The 19,411-nt window shown below is 44.8% G+C and overlaps 1 protein-coding gene across 1 annotated transcript in view; it reads right to left on the reverse strand.

The window, feature by feature from the left end:
• The window catches only part of LOC138515508 (albumin 2-like), a 267,416-nt gene that overhangs the window by 59,472 nt on the left and 188,533 nt on the right, over window positions 1–19,411 (reverse strand). The window contains exon 6 of the mRNA XM_069630315.1: window positions 4,205–4,404. Within this exon, the coding sequence (XP_069486416.1) occupies window positions 4,205–4,404 (200 nt within the window). The remainder of the gene's footprint in view (window positions 1–4,204; window positions 4,405–19,411) is intronic.

Here is a 19,411-nt window from a genome sequence, read left to right on the forward strand (position 1 = left end):
ATCCGCCACTGACGTCCCTATACCAGAGCTGGGGGGGGAAGGCCAGACTAGAGGCTCAGGATCTACCTTTACAGAATTCAAGGCACGGATAAACGAAATGCCCTTACTCATTGGCTCACCTAGGGAAGAGTTTATTTCTAACATGGCCAAAGTAAAGAAAAAACTATTTAAGTATGACTGGGCAGAAACTACTGACCAGCTGGGCAAGTACATTGTTTATGGAGAGTATGCGAAATTCCATGGAAAAAGGAATGAGATTTCAAAATACATACTTATTTTCCCATGCCCAAAAATAAGGGCCATGTATCTACGTTTCTGAACCAACCAACTCCCTACTTTAGAAAGAACGAGTAAGTGGGAAACGTCTCTGGGTAACCTGGGTTGTAGGTTTTGCAGGAATTGTTCTGCCAGGGAAACCATCAAAAACCTGGTAGTGAACCTTCCAGCACTTGGGGAGGACAGAAAAATAAATCTTGGGACACTATCTGTGAGTGATGCCATTTGGATTAGCCGGATGGGGGACAACAACAAAGTCTGATAGATTTGTATACGCTTGTTGTTTAAACCAAAACACTAATAAATACATTAATATCAGGGTATTTATTGAGTGTTATGAGTGCAGACCGTGCTTCTGGGCGCAACAGAGCACTATACAATCATAGGGGGAAGAACAAGGTTAGGGAGCAGAGAAACAAATTGATATTGATATTGATATTTTGTTACTATCGCGCTCGTACACAAGTGTTTCAGAGCGTGACAAGGCAAGGGAGGGGAAAAGGGGAGAACAAAATTGCGATTTTATTAGGCCCAGTGGCATTTAGAACACGCAAGTGCATGGGAGAGGGAGAGGGGAAAAGGCATGCAAAGGGGGAGAAGTGGAAAGTGCGAAGTAGTGGAGAAACAGATAAATAACAATAAATAAATAATAAAGGCCACAAACAGTGTTAGTGCAGCCAGCAATTTGCAAGTGCTAGGTTTAGGGCAGCACAGGGTAGGTCTGATAAGTGCAGGAAGAAAAGGGGAGAGCTGTATGGGTAAGGATACAGACCCCAGTGTGAGGGGTGGCCCGGAGGCAGTGTGGGAGTTTGGCAGGGTGAGCAGGTATCTGGGCCCGGAGGACAGAGGGTGACCAGGTGCATGGTGCCAAGAGATAACAGATCAGCAGGGGAGAGGGGGAGGGAAGGCAGAACAAAAGAGGAAGGTCTTGAGGTGCTTCCGGAACTGGAGATGGTTCTCCTCAAGTTTTAGAGTGGCAGGGAGGCTGTTCCAGAGGGAGGCCCCAGCCGAAGACAGAGATCTACCCCCAGCTCGTTTCTTTGAAAAACAACTGACCCTGAGGGAGTTGGAGGTAGAGGAGTGAAGAGCTCGAGAGGGAGGTATTTGCAGAGCGATAGCTGAAGGTATTTTGGACCCAGGCCCCAGAAAGCCTTGTGGACAATGCAGAGGGTTTTGAATTTAATCCTTGCATCCACTGGGAGCCGATGGAGAGATTCCAGGGCTGGAGAGATACGATCCCAGGGCTTGAGGCCAAGGACAAGTCTTGCAGTCCTGTTCTGGTATAGTTGCAGAGGGCAGAGAGTAGAGGCAGGTAGATTTAGAAACAGGCTGTTACAATAGTCCAACCTAGAGAGAACGAGAGCCTGGGATACCATGAGCTTCTGGGGGAAGGAGAGGAAAGGCAGAGTACCTCTGAGGAGGTGCAGTAACAAATTTGACTTTTTAGAGACCTCAGAGATGTGGGCAGAGAAGGAAAGGGTGGAGTCAAAGATGACCCCGAGGTTCTTAGTCTTGCAGGTGGGGGTAGGAGGAGGGCCAAGGGAGGCCGGCCAGAGAGTGAGGGGAAAGGATGGTGAAGGTGTGCCGAAGAGGAGGATCTCCGTCTTGCTGGCATTCTGACAAAGATCATTGGTGGCACACCAATCTTGAATGGCAGTTAGGCAATCAGAGATGAGAGAGGGAGAGGAGGTGGCAGAGGGCAGCCTGAAAATGAGTTGAGTGTTGTCAGCATAGCACTGGAAATTTGAGCAGAAAATGGCAATGCAGTGGGCGAGAGTTGCCAGGTATTGGTTGAAAAGCCAGGGCGAGAGGTTAGACCCCTTGAGAACACCACAGGTAGAGAGGAAGATAGATGAAAGGAAGGACCCAAGTTGGACCTCGGAGGTTTGATCTGAGAGGAAAGAGGTCAGCTAGGCCAGAGACTGATCAGTGATACCCAGGTTTTCCCGTAGACAGTTGAGCAAAGGAGTGCGCATCTAATATCAGGGGGAGGAGGACAATCGTCAGCAGTGGATTCATAAGTAACTAAGGGAGGAAACAGTGGGGATGAGTTCACCCAGGCTCAAGTAAGGTGGGGAGTGGAAGGGGTGTGGACCTAGGTGTTAGGGATGAGCTATTCCGTGAAGAAAGTGGTCTTGAGCTCCTTCCTGAGCTGTGGAAGTGAGGGTTCCAGTCTGATGTTGATGAGGAGGAGGTTCCCATGTCTTGGGTCCAGAAAGAGAAGGCCTATGTTCTGTTAATTTGCTCCTGAAGTAAATCTCCCAGTCTCAGGTTATGTAGGAAGTGGATGGGTGTGGACATAGGTGTTAAGGAAGAGCCATTCCTTAAAGAGGAGGATCTTGTGCTCTTTCCTGAAATGTAGAATTGAGGGAGTGAGTCTGGTATTAATGTGGAGGCGGTTCCAGAGTCTTGGGGTGTATACAGAGAAGGGCTGTCATCGAGTTTTTTCTTTTCTGCACTGGCAGATTTCAAGTCTGCACATGTCCTTACTTCGGGTGGATCGTAGACCTCTGTGGATGCTGAGTTTCTCAGTGAGGTAGGTTGGGGACTTCAGAGTGACAGCCTTGTAGATGATGCAGCAGGATTTGAAGATGATACAGACTTGCAGCGGGACTCAGTGCAGTTGGATGAGGGTAGGGGTGATGTGCTCGAATTTGCAGAGTACTTTGAGGGGTTCTGCTGCAGCATGGAGTTTGGGGATGTTATGCTATATCAATCAACTTTTGTCATCTAAAGTTAACTAAGTGGTCTTATATAGCGCCCTTCTGCCAATGATTTTGTCCTCCATACTGTTAGCTCTGTAAGAAACGTGAGTGGGGGACAGGTGTTAGTGAAATAGAATGGAAGGCAGGTGCTGAAACCTGTGGTGTTGATGAGTGTAGGTTTGAAGCATCTGTTGCCTGTGTGCCGGTATAGATTCTCTGTGTTCGGGGTGGGGGGGGGGGAATATGTTGGGGTGGGTTAACTGTAAGGGTGACACCAGGGTTGAGAAAGCTTTGATAGGTTCATTGGGGGTGTAGATAACAAATGGACGTGGCAGGTGTCTGTGCTTAGTACTATAGACCTTGTTGACGGTCTGATATGGAATGAGTGTAGTCTAACATCGAAATATTTTAGTGGTGAGGAGTTTGCGAGGGAGGAGTCAGGTCAGGGCTCAATATTTTCTTTGCAATGCACCTAACCCCATACAGTGCCCTTACTTTGCTGGGCCTTGCCAAGACAGCAGCATATCATACCCCTCGACCACTCCCCGCACAGGTAGCCAACTGTGATCTGTTGGGGAGAGGAAGAGGGCAAAAGGTGAGGAGACAGGTAAAGCGGGTGTAGAATAGAAACAAACAATTCAACAGGTACGTGTAAGAGAGAGAGTGTGTGTGTGTTAGTGTTACGCTCCTCAACCTGCCACCTGCCACTACCCCCTTCACTTCCTACCATCTTTAGGAAAAAGCAGCACATAGGATGGTATCAGGTAATGTTATCCCCACCAAAAATATTGCTGTATATATGGTCATCGGGAACAGCCATAGGCGATATTTTTGGTGGGTATAATATTAGGAGCTGGGGTTGCAGGGGTGTCCCACGCAGGTTCCATGCCTTAATATTGCCGCAAAAATATGGCGATATTTTTGTATGGCAATATTCTTGCAGGGATATTAACACATGGAAACCATAGGATTAGTTGCTTGCAGCAAACAGGGCAGACAGCCCAGATGTGTCACTTGGTTGCCCTGACTTCAGTTTGGTGAGGTGGGACAGTTAGCAGAAGCTATAAAACATGATTCTGTGTATTGTTCCATGAATATGCATTTATTGGTGGAATTTCATCGATGCTTGGGCAATTTACAAAGAGCATGTTCATAGAATTGCTACTTAACAAGCGAACAAGACGTGATAGCATTTTCTACTTAAAGAAGAACCCTGTTCTTACCTGCTAAGAGCCTGCACTCGACTCTGCCTGCTGAGGTCACAAAGGTGGCCAGAGTCAAGAGAAGTATTCACTGCTGCCCTGGATTCTTGAGTTGCTAATTGAAGCAGACAACCAATTTTTTCAGACTCCCTTTTGATGCAGCAATTGGTGTGAGGTCCATCAGATTGCATTGTACAGAAGTGATTTAAAAGAACATCTGTCTGCAGGAGAAAACACAAAAACAAACACATGCAAGTCAATACACGAAAAATTCTTTGTAAAGAAAATGCATGTCCATTTTAGTAGATGCTTGTCCTTGCAAAGTCTAATCAATGCATCTGTTGGGGCCATGGGCGAGAAGCAGACAGCAATCATTTTGCCTGTTAATGGAGCAGGCAGGATGCTCCCAGGTGCTCTAATGATTGCAAACCAAACAGGAGAGTGCGTGGCCTTCTGGAGCATCGTGAATCCTGATTGCACAGTAGCGCTGAGCCTGTGTCTTTGAAGGTGGCCTGCAGCACCTACTTCAGCTCTGCACTATAGAAAGTGCCTTCTGCCATTATAAATGAAATTGTGTCTGCGATGAAGTGCCCTGCTTTGCTCAAGAGGATGGGGTTGGGTTGAACAAGGAGGCCGGATGCTGCCACCCACTATGTCATGCAGGACCAGGGGGTAACATAGGGAGGAACCCCTGATACACCCCATTTCCATCTCTAAGCTTAGTCATGGACTTGTTACAAGGGCATATTAGACAACATGACCTCTTTAAGAAGGATAGCACCACCAATAATATTTGAAAAAGATGAAGGAAGTCAAAGCAAGACCCATCCTACATTTACTAGACTTGCAAACCTTAGGGCTCTGATTACCCACACATGACGTAAGGAAACTGTAGACATGAATATGCTGGACCCAGTGATTGCTAGTCACTCCCTCCAAGGTGTGATGGACTCTGATGATCCAAGATGGTAAATCAGAAATAAGGACGCTTAGGGCCATGGAGAGTAAGGGGAGGGCTAGAAACATAGACATGCCAGGCAACGCCACTCAGGAAGAATCTCAAACCAGTCTTATGTCTTTGTCCAGTCTCCACACGCCTGCAACCTATCATGCTTCGACCCACCACAGGGGAGGGGTTGGGAAAGTGTAAGACAGCACAGGACAACCAGGTCTTATGGGAGCAAGCGGAAACAAAGAGAAGGGGCACGTTGGGGGTGAACAGGAGACTGCTTTGGTGAAGGCTGGAGAAAGGGTGACTGTGACTGGCAAGGAGGAGGAGACTTGGAGGAAAACAGTGATTGTAATTTAAGAGCAGGAAGGCGTATGGGAAGAACACCAGAAGAGATGGTGGTGGGAGATACCCAAGAGGTTGGAGAGAGACGTATGCACTGGGTTGGGGTGAGACATATATATATATATATATATATATATATAATTGGTTTGGCAAAGACATGCCTCAGAAGGGGAGAGTGAGATACCCAATTGATGGTGGAGATACACTGCAAGGGTTGGGGAGAATAATACAACCCAGAGGTTGGGAAGAGTGATATCCCACAGGTTAGTAAGAGTGAAACCCGAGAGGTGGTAGTGGGAGATACCCAAAAGGTTAGCAAGAGAAAAACCACAGATTTTGCGAAGAGAGATACTTCAGAGGTCAGGAGGAGAAATACCCTAGAGATTTGGGAGAGAGACACCAAACATGTTAGGGAAAGATATACACCCAAAGGTTGGGAAAAGAGATGCACCAGCACCTAGGCAGAAAAATAACCCTAAGATTGGGAAAAACCATAACCTGTGGGTTGGGAAGAGTGATGCCCCATGAGTTTGAATGATACATACGCTGAGGGAAGGGCCCTAGATACTCTAGAGGTTGGAGATAAAGATACCCCAAAGGTTAGGGCTATAGAGAGAGAGATGCCCCTGAGGTTGGAAGAAGAGACTACTGAGTCTGATTTTCATCAGCCAACTAATAGATATTTAAAAGTTCTGATACCCCACCCTACTTGCTTATCACCTTACACTGCTCGACACCTCAATCGGGTCAAATTGTGGGGCCATTTTGGATGTTTATCATAGAATAGTGGCGTTTTCTGGTGTTTGTGTATTGCGGACCAGAAAGAGCATGTTCAGAGTAGTGGGTGGGACAAGAGCAAGCAGCAGAAGGCACAGTGTGTGCATACAAGTGTGCTCAGGGCACAGAACATAGTCGTATGCTGGGCTGAAGCAGGGAAGGATGGGATGTGTGGGAACCTAAATGGGTGCTGGACCATCCTATCGCCCCCATCTTGTCTTCGCGTTTGTGCCATGTAGATGGCTGCACATCCTTGTGTGCTGCCAGTCATAGGGAAACCCAGAGGAGGCCCACTGTATACCCATAAATCTTTGCAGGGGCTAGATCCCATTATTTTTGCACATTGAAGCGGGTAAGCTACAACCCCCAGTTCATGGTTTGCAGGTGCTGTGTAATGGAATATTAAGAACAGATTGTAGCAGTGGTCTAAGCGTATGAAAGGAAGTAGTGGTACTATGTTCCCTGCTGGCCTCGCCCTGCTCCCCACAAATCCCATTGCGAGCGGTAGTAGATTTTGAGGGATTTGGTTTCTGGGGAAGAAACATTGAAATGAGGCAACTTTAAGAGGACGTTGTGGTAGCAGACAAGGAAGTGAGTGAAAAAGGATGTTTGAGAGAGGTCCACCAATAAATCCCACCAAACAGGGAACAGTAAATGAGAGTTTTGAGGGAACCCCAAGAAACAGGACATTATTGTTTTTGCAGGTTAGTCAACCTGTTATTTAAAACGGCCACCAGATGGTGAGCAGTAAGCAACATCCTATTTATTTTAAATTCCGCTGCTCTCTCCTACTCTCTTCTCTCCCACTCTCCCCTCACCAGTACACTACTCTCCCCTCTCCACTGCACTACTCTCCCTGTTCCACTACACTCAACTATTCTACACTCCACCCCCACCTTCTTCTCAACTATACCTCATTTCGCACTTTCATTCAATTTATCCACTCATCCTTATATAAACCTACTACTCTTACCCTTAATCTCAGTCAGTCTCTTCACTCAACAAAGATGCACTGTCACAATCAAGTACCACTTTCTCTCACCAACTAATACCTCACCTTGGACACGCTATTTCTAAAGCTGCTATACACTCTGCTGCACAGACCTTGGTCTCTTGTTCTACCTTCTCTTCCCATGACTTCACCCGAACACCCCACACTGACAGGTCCCCTTTGCTCCTTTTTAGCCTCCCTCCTGATTGGTGCTCTATGTAAGCTGGTTCACCAGGCCAGGCGCTGCCTTCCTTAGTTCCATGGGCTGGGTTACAATGGTCAGACAGTATAAAACAGGCTTTAAGCCCCACCCCATTTTGTAATGGTGGCTGGCTATGAGCAAAGTCACTGTTAGAGTTCTTGTCAACATTGGATAGCAGTTCCCAAGTGCTGGTTTGACTGGCATGGCTTCCTATTGCTTCCTCACTCACTGTGGCCTCTCTTCCATCTGAGTGTTGAAGCCGGGTATTCACCACAATGACTCCTGGTAGCTGTAGTCATACGAAGGAACAATAAAGAAGTTGGTTCACAACAGATATGGGGTGATTGACAGTGGTACCTGATATTTTTATCCAGGCACTTGTAAAAGGGAGCAAGACTGGGGCCCCCCTAACTCCCACAACCCACTTGTGGGACAGGACTGGCTCTGGAAAACACCCTGGTTGGCTTCCCACCCCAGTTTGGGAGGGTTCCCCATTCCCTCTTGACATTTCCCTGGCCCTTTCACAAATATTGATCTGTTTTTACTGGTGAGCACTATTTATTATCCACTCTGAGTATCAACCTTTGATTGGGGAGTAATAGACATACAACCAGGAGAGAGAGATCACAGAAGTTGTGGAAAGTGATACCCTGGAGGTTGGGGAGAGAAATACTCGAGAAATTGGGGAGATAGATTCTCCAGAAATTAGGGAGAGATATGCCCAGAAATTGGGGTGACAGATACCCCAGAGTTTGGGGTGAGAAATATGCCACAAGTCAAGGAGAAAGATATTGCAGTGGTCAGGGAGAGAGATAAGGGGAAGAGGGGCATAACCCAGAAGCTGAAAAGAGGAATGCACCTAAGTGTGCAGAGAAAAAAGCCCCAAATGTTAAGAAGGAGAGTAAAAATACAGGAGGTAAGAAAGGAGAAGCTCAGGGGAGACAGGTAGAGACAGAAATGGAAGGACTCGCCACTGCACCTTGCATCTGATGGACCAGAGAGGGGGGACGGAGGTGTGAGCATACTACAGATCATTAAGGGGTTGTCAGGAATTGTGCAGGAGGAAGAAGCCAGTGAAGAACAAACCCAGGAAGGGGAACTAAAAGGGTTCCTGGATTAAGGAAGCCAAAATGGAATGTTAAGCAGCAGCCAGTGAGACACAGAACCAGAGGCATTTGTCCCTCCCTCTGGCACCCCATCCAACCTACTAAAGGCCAAGCAGAGACTGACAGGACTGCTCATGATGATCTGAACAGTGGTACCTGTGGTAGCACTGATCTGGACCTGTCTTCTCTGGAGTCAGTATGGAAAATAATGACACCAAGAGGGCTGTGATAAAGGAGCAACTGTATCACTTAGACTATTAAGAGACAATCATCCAATGTGGCTTGCCGGGTAAGGGGAGCAGGACATCAAGACTGATTCTAAAGAGAGTGACTAACAATCTTATTTATTTTAACCTAAGAAGAAGCCATCCAAACATTTGTTTTCTCGTCCACCCTGAGAAAATGGCACCCTACAGTGGGCCTGAATGTAGCCTTTTCTGTTTGTTAGCTATTAATAAAGCCCCTTTAAAATTTCGCTTAAATCTACACATTTCATTGATCCCTACTTGGCTTCCTGACATTTGGCTTTAGAAGTGAAACAGAACTGGGCCTAGACACTGGGGCTGCCAACAATAAAGAGAGTAACAGTCCTGGCAGAGGAAACCATGGTCCAACCCAGGGAGAAAAGAGAGGCCCTTACAGGAAGAGAGAGAAAGGGGTTTTAGAACTGTCATCAGTTTCCCAGGATTCCAAACTCCGGCAGTCCCCAAAGACAATGGCCCCAACAAAGACAGACCTCGCAAGAGTAAGCCAGACGCCATCTCTTAGAATCAGACCTTTATGACTCCAACACCAGGAGAAGAAAAGGCAGAATGCAAGGTCTTAAATGCAGAAGAGATCTGTTCACCAGAAAACCAGCACTGCCAAGACCAGCACAGACCGTTTGTAGTCCTTCAACCCAGACAAAGACTCAACACCAGTCTGGTCCTTCCACAAGCAAGCTTGAAAAAGTAAACCACCAGGGTACTACCAGTTCTTGCCAGAGACCAAAGCCATCCGATAGAACCTTGAAACAGTCTAGCAAGGACTCAGAGATTGAGGAAGAGCTACAAAAGCTGTACAATCACAGAGAAGTCTGGGGACACTTCCCAATCTCTAGAAGGCGAGACAAGTGAAAGGTATGAATACCAAGGCCAGAGAGGTGATATACCAAGGTCCACCTTCCCTAGAGAACATACTGGACAAACAGGTGTCTGGACAACTAGCCATCCTTAAACAGCTGAAAACTGTAACTACTCACCCACCAAGCCCAAACACTGCAATTAGATGGCCTGCAAAAATGTGCAGCAGGCGAAGACCCAGAGGCATTCTTCAACAATTTTGAGCAGTCTTTTATGGCCTGTCTTTACAAGGGGAGCCGGGCTCAATAAAGTGCACCGCTTATTGTGGGTGTCCTTCCAGGAGGGCTCCAGATACAGAATGCTGTCAGGCAAAAACATAATGAGAACCTTTGGGATGTGGTATTTTAGAGACTAGGTTTCAACAAATAATATCACAGCAATATGTGATGTGCAACTGCTGTCCTAAGAAACACTGCGACAAATGAGCTACCAAATCCAGTATACACTTGAAATAAGGCTGAGGAAAAGAACCTTAGAGGATATGCAGGAGGTCCTGGAAAAATTATTGATTACCCTACTGATAAGCCCACAAAGGCAGGTCTGGCAGTTGCATGAATCATCCCTGGAGACCAACATGCAGATGGCTACCAGTCAACAAAGAGCACTGGAAGCCAACAGGAACAGTGACAGTGGCCAAAAGAACCCTTCTGACCCAGCCTCCAGATAAACAAGACTCACAGGGTCCAACTTTTATTCCAAGGACAGCATCCATGCAATCCAAGAGACGAAACCTCCACCCAACTCTGTTGGAACATTCCCAAGAACAGAAGAAAGCAGGAACACCAGAGTCTGACAGACTACCTGTCAAATGTTATGCTTGTGGGGCCATGAGACACTTGACAATGAATTGTCCTATTCACCCACTTCCAGAACTAATGAATACTAGTTACTTTGTTCTTGCAAACTGGGGAGTGGAAGCAGAGTGATAGCGAGCACCAGAGCACAACAAAGACCCAGGAAGTTCAGAGTCATGAGATATGCAGGACCAGGGTGAGGAGAGATAAACATACTATATCCTTAATGAGTTGGAAGGTCATCAAGGGCAGGTCCTTCCAGACTCAGGAAGTTGGCATCCAACAGAGGGAGGGTTACATAGTATACTCAGAGTAGGTACTTCCGGGGAAGTTGGTAGCTATGACTTGTGTCCACTTCTGTTTTCAGACCAAAGATGAACACCTCCAGGCTGAGGTAGATGTAATGGTCAGGCTACATTGAGAGGTCATCTTTGGGACAGGTATTCCATAATTCGATCAATGGTTCTAGGGGAAAAAACAACAGAAGGATTGGTACAGATAAACACCTTCAAAACAAGAATCCTGGGAGGTGAGGGACTGCTGGACAGAGGGATCTAGGATGACCTGTGAGTGGCCTCAGGACTTTGAGAAGACAGTCTCAGGGCCTCCAGAATCAGCCTATAAAAGCTCTAAAATAATCTCCAGAGGGGAGTGAAGAAAAGGGGGAAGATATGTGATAAAGTGACCTGCCTTGATCTAGAGGTTGGGGTGACTAAGGAGAGTGTGTGCCACCAGCTGCAATTTTTTTAAATTGTGTTTGGTTACTTGCGAACCTTTACAATATACAAATACATAAAGAACAAAAACAATATCACATTTTTTACAATCATAAACATGACAAATTCTTAAACACACAATCAAATATTAGATTCATAAACAAAACAAAATCACAATAAAAAAGAACTACAGCCCTAAACAAAAAAATGAAAGTCTTTCTCACAGTCAATACTCGCTTGTTTTAAAAAATTACAAAAATACATATTCAAGTAAGAGTACATAGCATTAATTCAAGCATATTTAAAACCTATAACCTATACAACTTCAGAATTAATTTCCTTCAATTTAGTATCAACTACAGATAGTAACATAGTCAACTTAATGACCAGCATAATAATGTTGCCCCACAAACACCTAGTCCACAGCGGATTTCTAGACAATATAGATCACGAGTAAAGGTAGTTACCAAATAAATAAAGTCTTGTATGCTCAAAACATTCACAAAACATAACCAGATGCAGGAGGGACTCAGTCACTTGGGCTTTTTTACAGAATCTGCAAGATCCTCCGAGATACAACAAACTACCTCTTCCCCACTGATGTAGTCTTTCATTTGTGTGGAATTGATTGAGCTTAAAACGCAAATACAGGTTACGACCCAATGGAGAGGGAAACTGTGAGATATAACTGGGACGATCTCCCCATTTCCTTCTAACCGCTGCATACTCTTGAAATGATTTGTTAAGGCCAATTCTATCGGATTGACAGCTCCAATAATAATGTTGCATTTTCCTTTTATAACTGGGTAAACCTAAAATTAGGTCGTCTTTGGAAATAACCAACACATCCAAGAGACCATTCATTTTTTCTGCAAAAGCCGAAAAAGAGCTCGGACACCCCATACTTAGCTATTTATTCAGATCCTCATATAGGGAATTGGGTGGCAGTGATAACATCTTAGAATAATTATTTAGCATCCGCCAGTGCCGTTTTGCAGATAATGGTAATAAACCAAGTTCACGATGAATAATATCGTTAGGAATAGAGGAGGCCAGACCCAACACTGATTTCCAAATCGCACCCTGTAGAATATCGAGAACATCATCAATTTTATAGAGACACATGTCCAAGCTATAAAGAATACATGGCTCAACTTTCAATTGGTAGAATTGAATAACCGGTGATAAAGAAAAACTACAGTATTTCTTTATAATTACTTTCATTTGTGAAATTAATTATCTAGATTTTTCACATAGGCTGTCCTTCCACCAGGTCAGGGAATACGAATCAGATAAGGTATAGCCAAGATATTTGAGAGATTGTACCATCTCAATGTTAACCCCATCCATGGACCAATTAAACCTGCAGATATTTATTTATTATTATAATGTTGGATTTAGACTTGTTCACCTTAATTTGTGTGTTGCTGCATAATAGGAGAACAAGTTAAACTTTATTTGAAGCCCAAACGGGGTCTTATCAAAAATTAAGAGATCATCTGCAAAACCGATATAATTCAATTTCAACAAACCCATTCTGACCGGAAATACAATTGCATCTGACCAAGACACCTCATTGTCATAAATGTATAGGTTAAACAACACAGCAGCAAGAGTCCAACCTTGTTTAAGCCAAATTGCAGTCGGTATCAAATCGGTGAATGCCCCTTCCTTGTTTAATCTCACTCTGTAGTTAGTAGAAGAGTGCAAGAGGGCAATGAGTGACACAAGATGGGCCGGAAACCCCAAATGCAGCATTTTTTCCACAAAAGCTCTCTTATTACTGTATTAAATGCTGAAATTAATGCTGAAATTAAATCAAGTCCAGCCATGTATACACACCCTAAGTGGTTATGCTTAGAATTCAATTGGATGTGAGAGACTAGAGTCGCATTTAAAGGACAACCCATACCACGTCGAAAGCCAGTTTGATATTTAGAGAGAATGGAATTTGTTCTCATAAACTCAAGCAGTTCTTCTAAAATAAGGTGACAAAAAACTTTCGAGGAGGCAACAGAAGTTGTTAGGGTTGTTGATCGGACCTTTCTTATAAATTGGTATTATAATAGCCGAGCACCAAGATCTAGGTATTACATGATTATGAAACACAGCATCAAATGTATGTTTCAGGATCTCTGCCCATAATTGTGGATCTGATTTATATAGGCAAGCCGGGATACCATCCGGACCAACCGCCCTTGACACCTTTAACCTCGAAATTGCCCTGACAATGTCATCAACGGACCATGGGGACGTGGCTAACCATACATTTTTTTCAACCACTAGTTTATTCTTGTCAAAATTGGGGGGCATTACATATTTAGACTTGATATAATTTACCCATACAGAGGCAGTGATGGCATTTTCTTTTTGACTAAAGTTGTCCCCATTAATAGTCTTTAAGATTGACCAAATGTTACGGGTATCACTTTTCAACAAAAAATACATCATATTCTGATTATCTCGTAAGAAAAGCTTGGCTTTCAGGTTCTTAACGGCTTTTTTGTGGTCTTGAAGAATGCCCTTTTTCAGATAATAATACATTTACGTATCAACCTTTGCTTTTGTTAATGATCTGATCTTTGCATTCTTAAGTTTCTTTAGATTGTAGATCTCTATATTGAAACTATTATCAGCCTGATTACGACCTCGGCGGTAACCCTTAAATCCGGCGGTAGCGCTATTACTGCCGGATTTAAGGGTCCGCCGAATCAGGGCTTCGGCGGATTTCGCCCCAGCTCTTGGCTGGGGGGAAATCCGCTGAAAATTTGCACTATTACCACCGGCGGGTAATCCGCCGGCGGTAAGAGCGTGAATTTTCCCCATTGAGCCCAATGGGGAATGGGGCATTCCCGAATGGGCTCAATGGGGAATGGGGACTTCCAAGTCTGCCCAACTCGTGATCCCACGCTATTAGCGCCGGGGGCTATGGCGGTCGCGCTAATAGCCCCCGCGCTAATAGCGTTAGCGTTACCGCCGAGGTCGTGATCAGGCCCTATGTCTATGCAAGATGGGTTTGCAGACCGGCACCACCATCTTTGACAATTTTAATAGATGGAAATGTATCCTACTTGTTAGGTTAACATCAGTATAATCAGCATCATAATAAGACTGAGACAACATAAGCACTAAGACAGGGTCATCTTTTATCCGACATACAAGCTGGTGGCAAACTGAGGAATTCCATCATAAAGACAAACCCGGTCTATCAATTTCTACAATTTCCAGAACCGTATTTGAATTATATCCCCAGTTGGCAAATTTTAGCTTCACTGTGATCGCAAGATGGTCCCCAAAGCCAAGATCCTTGATTACAATTGGGTCAGAGGTTTTGTAAAGTGGGTGGACAAAAAAAAGTGGTCAATATGTGAAAACAGCCCACCTCTCGACCAAGTATAAGGAGCCAATTTATCTTGTGTGTCGACCACATGCATATCCCAATTAAGAAAGAAATCCACCAATTTTTCTGCAACAACCCTGCCCTCGAAATAAGCAGGATGAGTTGAAGTCCCCCTCTCCCTGCTAAAAATCCCACATGAACATGGTGAGCCAGTGCACCTTCTAGAATGGGATCAAGGATGCCTGCGAGCTCATTAAATGAGATAGCTATCATATTCCAATAAATGCACAGAATCAGTATAGGATTCTTATCTGGCTGACGGGGTGATAGTTCTAAAGCTAAAACTGCATCCCCTTTATAAATGAGCTTCGAAGCAAGCTTGCACGAATTATTAATGAGAATGCCTAGCCCACCAGAAGGCCTGCCCTTCTCCCCTCTATGAGCAGGTTGGGAATAAGATGCAAACCCCTCCACATTAAAATGGGACACATGCATAGTCTCCTGTAACAGGATAACAGCTGAATAACAAGTAGATTTCACTATGCCCCACCATCAATAGAAGTTTGCTAGCCCGCAGCTGTTCCATGATAGACACACAAAAGGAACCTCGGTCTGGTGCGGGTTAGGGTGGCGCTACAGAGGCCATACCTGCAGAGGTAATCTGGACATTATTGAATCCACTAAATGCCACTGCCAGGGCTAAAAGTTGTTTAATCATATCTTCATTGATATGTACCGATAGACCCAGCTCAGTAATTGGCTGAGCACTACTCACTAACGGAACAGGTTTACCAAGAAAGGATTTGGCTTCAAGGTCATTTTGAAAAAAACATGGCATCAGGCCTACATATTCGAAATGTTCCCTCTGCTCCCACACCCGCCGCATGATTGGCATTGAGTGGAAGCCACAGATCATCCTGTTGTTGTGATTTGTAGATAATCATACCCAATCAATGTGTTCTGAGCATAACGTTCTTAAAGTGGGAATCGATTGAAAGGCTTTTAATAAGAAGGAACGATTGAAATTGGATTTAGCATTAACCTTAACGTTACTCTCCCATCCCAAGATAAGTAGTAACTCAGGAGTTAGGACGCTGTCCCCATTATCCACATTTTCAGTGCTAGATGCGGCTAAGGTCTGGACAAAGGAGAGGGCATCTGTGCCACCAGGCAACCCGCTAGACACTTGTGGCATCACCTCTGCAGTGCCCTGGGGTGGGCTGAAACTGTTTTTGGCCACTGGAACATTCGGGATAGCGGTAGACACTGCCCTCACAGCATCTGTATGTGGAAAGGCCTCATAGACTTGTACATCTTTGCCCAATATCCCCAACATACATGGCTCACCAAGACCCTCATTCACAATTACCTCCAAGTTGTTACTGGCAGGTATCTCATTTCTTTCTTTATGATTTTTCCGAGTAGTAGTCTTAATTCTCATGGGATAGAATTGTGAAAGAGAGGATTGGAGACCAACCTTCACCACTCCCAAGACATCGGGAACTTTTTTGCTTACATTTTTGCAATCGACATTAGGTCTTGAATAATTGCCAACGATATTCCCAGGCACTTTCTGTTTGAGCATCTTTTTTTTCTGGGCCTTGGGGGTTGCCGTGATATCGGTCAAATTATGATCCATATGAACTCTTGATTCCACGTCCAGTTGGGATAGGTCAATAACAACCTCATCCTCATGGATGACATTCCCCTCTTGTGAGAGAGCCCCATGCGTGGCCTTCAATGCCTCCTTTGTGAGCTTCATCTTAAGTGACTTAACTTTGGCCCTTCTTTTCTGAGCTCTCTCTGCTAACCTTTTTTCTCTACGTGTGAGGGCAACAATAGGTTTTTCCTGCTCTGAGGCGCATTCATCAGTAAGATCTATAAAATCTGTCAAGGGAGAGGGACTATCAGGACCCACGTGACTTATAATCCCGTCCTACAAGATTGGTATCTCAGACCCCCCCTTGACTCAACAAACCAAAGCACTCCCTTATTTCTTCAATGTCTCAACCTATTTTCTGAATTGCCATAGCCACATTATCGATTTCATCATCATTGCAAGATACGGTTTCGGTCTGGGTGAAGACAGCCATCATCGCTTTAGGAGCAGTTACTTCTGCAAAGGTTTTCTTTTCCCTACGTGTTATGCCAGAGACATCGTGGATTTGCGTAGCTATATCAACCATGACTTTCTCTTTTTTAGACCTCTTAGATAAGGCGGCCACTGCATCGCAGGTAAACAGTAAACCTTCAATGCAATTGATTTTGTTCAAAATATCCCCATTAGCGGCCCTCAAGATTCCAATCTCGCAATGGGTCAGTTCATGCCCTTTATCTAGTAGATCTAAAATTCTCACCAATACTGGGAAATCAGAACCAAGAGATGGCCCATCCATCGTGTCTATTTCCACCTCAAGAGCAGTAATCTCTTTATCTTTATCAATTATGCTTGAGTGAAACTCCTGAATATCAAAGATCATTCGATCATTAATGGCCGTTTGAGGGCTCAACAATTTGGGTGAACTCACCTTTGGTTTTGATTGCATGGGGTCATTAGCAAAATCAGACTCCCACCCAACATTAACCTTATCGCCATAGGGAGGGAATGATTTAGATTTTCTTTGAAGTGGGTTACTGAGCATGAATACGTCTTCACGGCCAACTGATCTTTGATTCACCGGAGTGGACGGACCCAGAGACAGCCGTACTTGCTTCCCTAATTCTGCTTCAATAGTCAGACCCATCATTGAGCAATCGATAGTATCTTCCTGGAATTACTTATTCTCGACACTAGATAAGACATTCAACTGGGGTTCCTCACCGTGTGCCACAATTCACACATCAAAATGTGTAATATCGTTCATTTCCTTTAGATTAAATTAGATTATGGGAATGGTCATGTCATAGCCTACATTCACATTGTGGACCAGTGCAGTTACACATTTTCTTGGCATAATACCCATTTCATCCATAGCCCTTGCCCTCAAACTAGTCAGAGACGTCAGATCTTTGTTGTCTGACCCTCCCCCGTCACCATACAACGGGGCTATTGGTGTTTGGGGTTTAAGAAAGGGTGGTGTGATAACATTACTAGCAATGGACAAAGCAGGGCATTGTGGGTCATTGAGTTTCCTCCCACTTCTCAATCCGTTTACCATAATGTCAATCTGTAGCAGAACTATATAACCATCACAAAATAATTAGATAAGACGAATGTATGAATATGTGTATAATAAGCACCCTGGAGTATTAGCACAAGGTAGAAGCCTGACACGAGTCGCACAGCAGACTACACACAACACAATTGGCCCATACAAGTTCAATCTAGGTGAGCTACAGAATTGCTCAAAACATAGCACTACGAGCGTAACAAACCGAGAGAAACCATTAAAAAGACACCCGCGCACCCGCCGAACAGCCAAACAGCCAAACAGCCAAACAGGCACTTGCGCAGGGAAGTAGTGTTTTATACTCTCAGGCAGGCAGACAGCGGGCTAAGGGGTCGGAGCCACAAATTCGAATCTGTAGCGGGAGAAACAGTAGTCAGTGAAGCTGACAAGGACTTTTGATATAGCACAGTAAAGCACGTGAGTACAGGCAGTCAATGCAAGTACTACGTGCGAGTCCACTTTGAAATGGAAAATAAAGTATTTACTCAGAGTCACAAGTAACTCGCTGATCCACACGAGTTACAGAGCAGAATGGGGACACAAGGCTTCTTCGTGCCGACGCCGCCTGCTCCCACAAGTTCAACCAGGGTAGAAAACGCTGTGCAGCACGAACAGCAAGGACAGCCAAACAGTCACTTGCAGGCACTTCCGGGTGCGCCACCATCTGCAATGTAAGGCAAGGCCCGGGAGCAGGGTAGTAATGACTCCTTGTCACCTCCACTCTCACATGTAAGCTTGACAAGGACTTGTTACAAGGGCATCTTAGTAAACATGCCCAATTTGAAAGTATAATACCACCAGTAAAATCTTAGAAATACGCTGTAAGAATACTAATGAAGACCCACATCCTACAGGATTTAGACTTGTATGGGGGTGATCTCCTGGTGGTAGCTCTCAAAGCAGGTGTACATACAAACATGTTTATGGATGAAGGCTCTTTCAAACTCAAGAGCTCCAATAAGCTGTACATTACTACTCAGCTTCAGGAGGCTGCAGATGAAAAGACACCCAGGTGTGGGCAGAGAAAGACCACACAGGTTAAAAAGGAGATGAAAGGCACAGAAGATAAGGAATGAGAAAATTAAAGGAGAGATCCAGTCAGGCAGAGAGACAGAGGTCCCATTGCTGCTCCATACATTTGGTGGACCTGTGAGGGCAGGAGGAGATAAGAAATTGAATTGAAGCACCTAGGAGGTGTCAGGAGTTAGGTACAAGGAAGGAAATTATGAAACACCAATCCAGAGGAGACCGACAGAGGGCCTGGAAGATGGCATTCAGAATGGAAGAGGAAGGAGCAATCAGTGTGCCTTGGAACCAGAGACAAAGGGCCTTCCTTTAAACACTATAGCCTACCAATTCAAGGCCAGATAGAGACTGCAAGAAATCTGTGACACCTTTCAGTGAACGTCTCAATTTGGAGAGTAGCCTGGAGCATCCTTTGGACCCCTCTTTTCTGTCTGGAGATCTTTTAACTGATAGCTACTTATAATGGCCCTTTCTTGAAATGCTTAATTTCCAAAGGTGAACATGTTACCCAAGACACTTCTGACGTTATTCAAAGTATGGTGAAATAATCCCATTGACATACTGATGTGGTCATAGCCATAATCAATGAGGTAGGCCGTTGCTCCAACATACCCTCTGAAAATGGTATACAAACCGTGAATTAAACACTTCAAACAAATCCCATAACAGGTGTACAACATGAATATCTATT

Source organism: Ambystoma mexicanum, chromosome 6q (genome assembly GCF_040938575.1).
Source record: "Ambystoma mexicanum isolate Mex_15411 chromosome 6q, UKY_AmexF1_1, whole genome shotgun sequence".
Lineage (NCBI taxonomy): Eukaryota > Metazoa > Chordata > Amphibia > Caudata > Ambystomatidae > Ambystoma > Ambystoma mexicanum.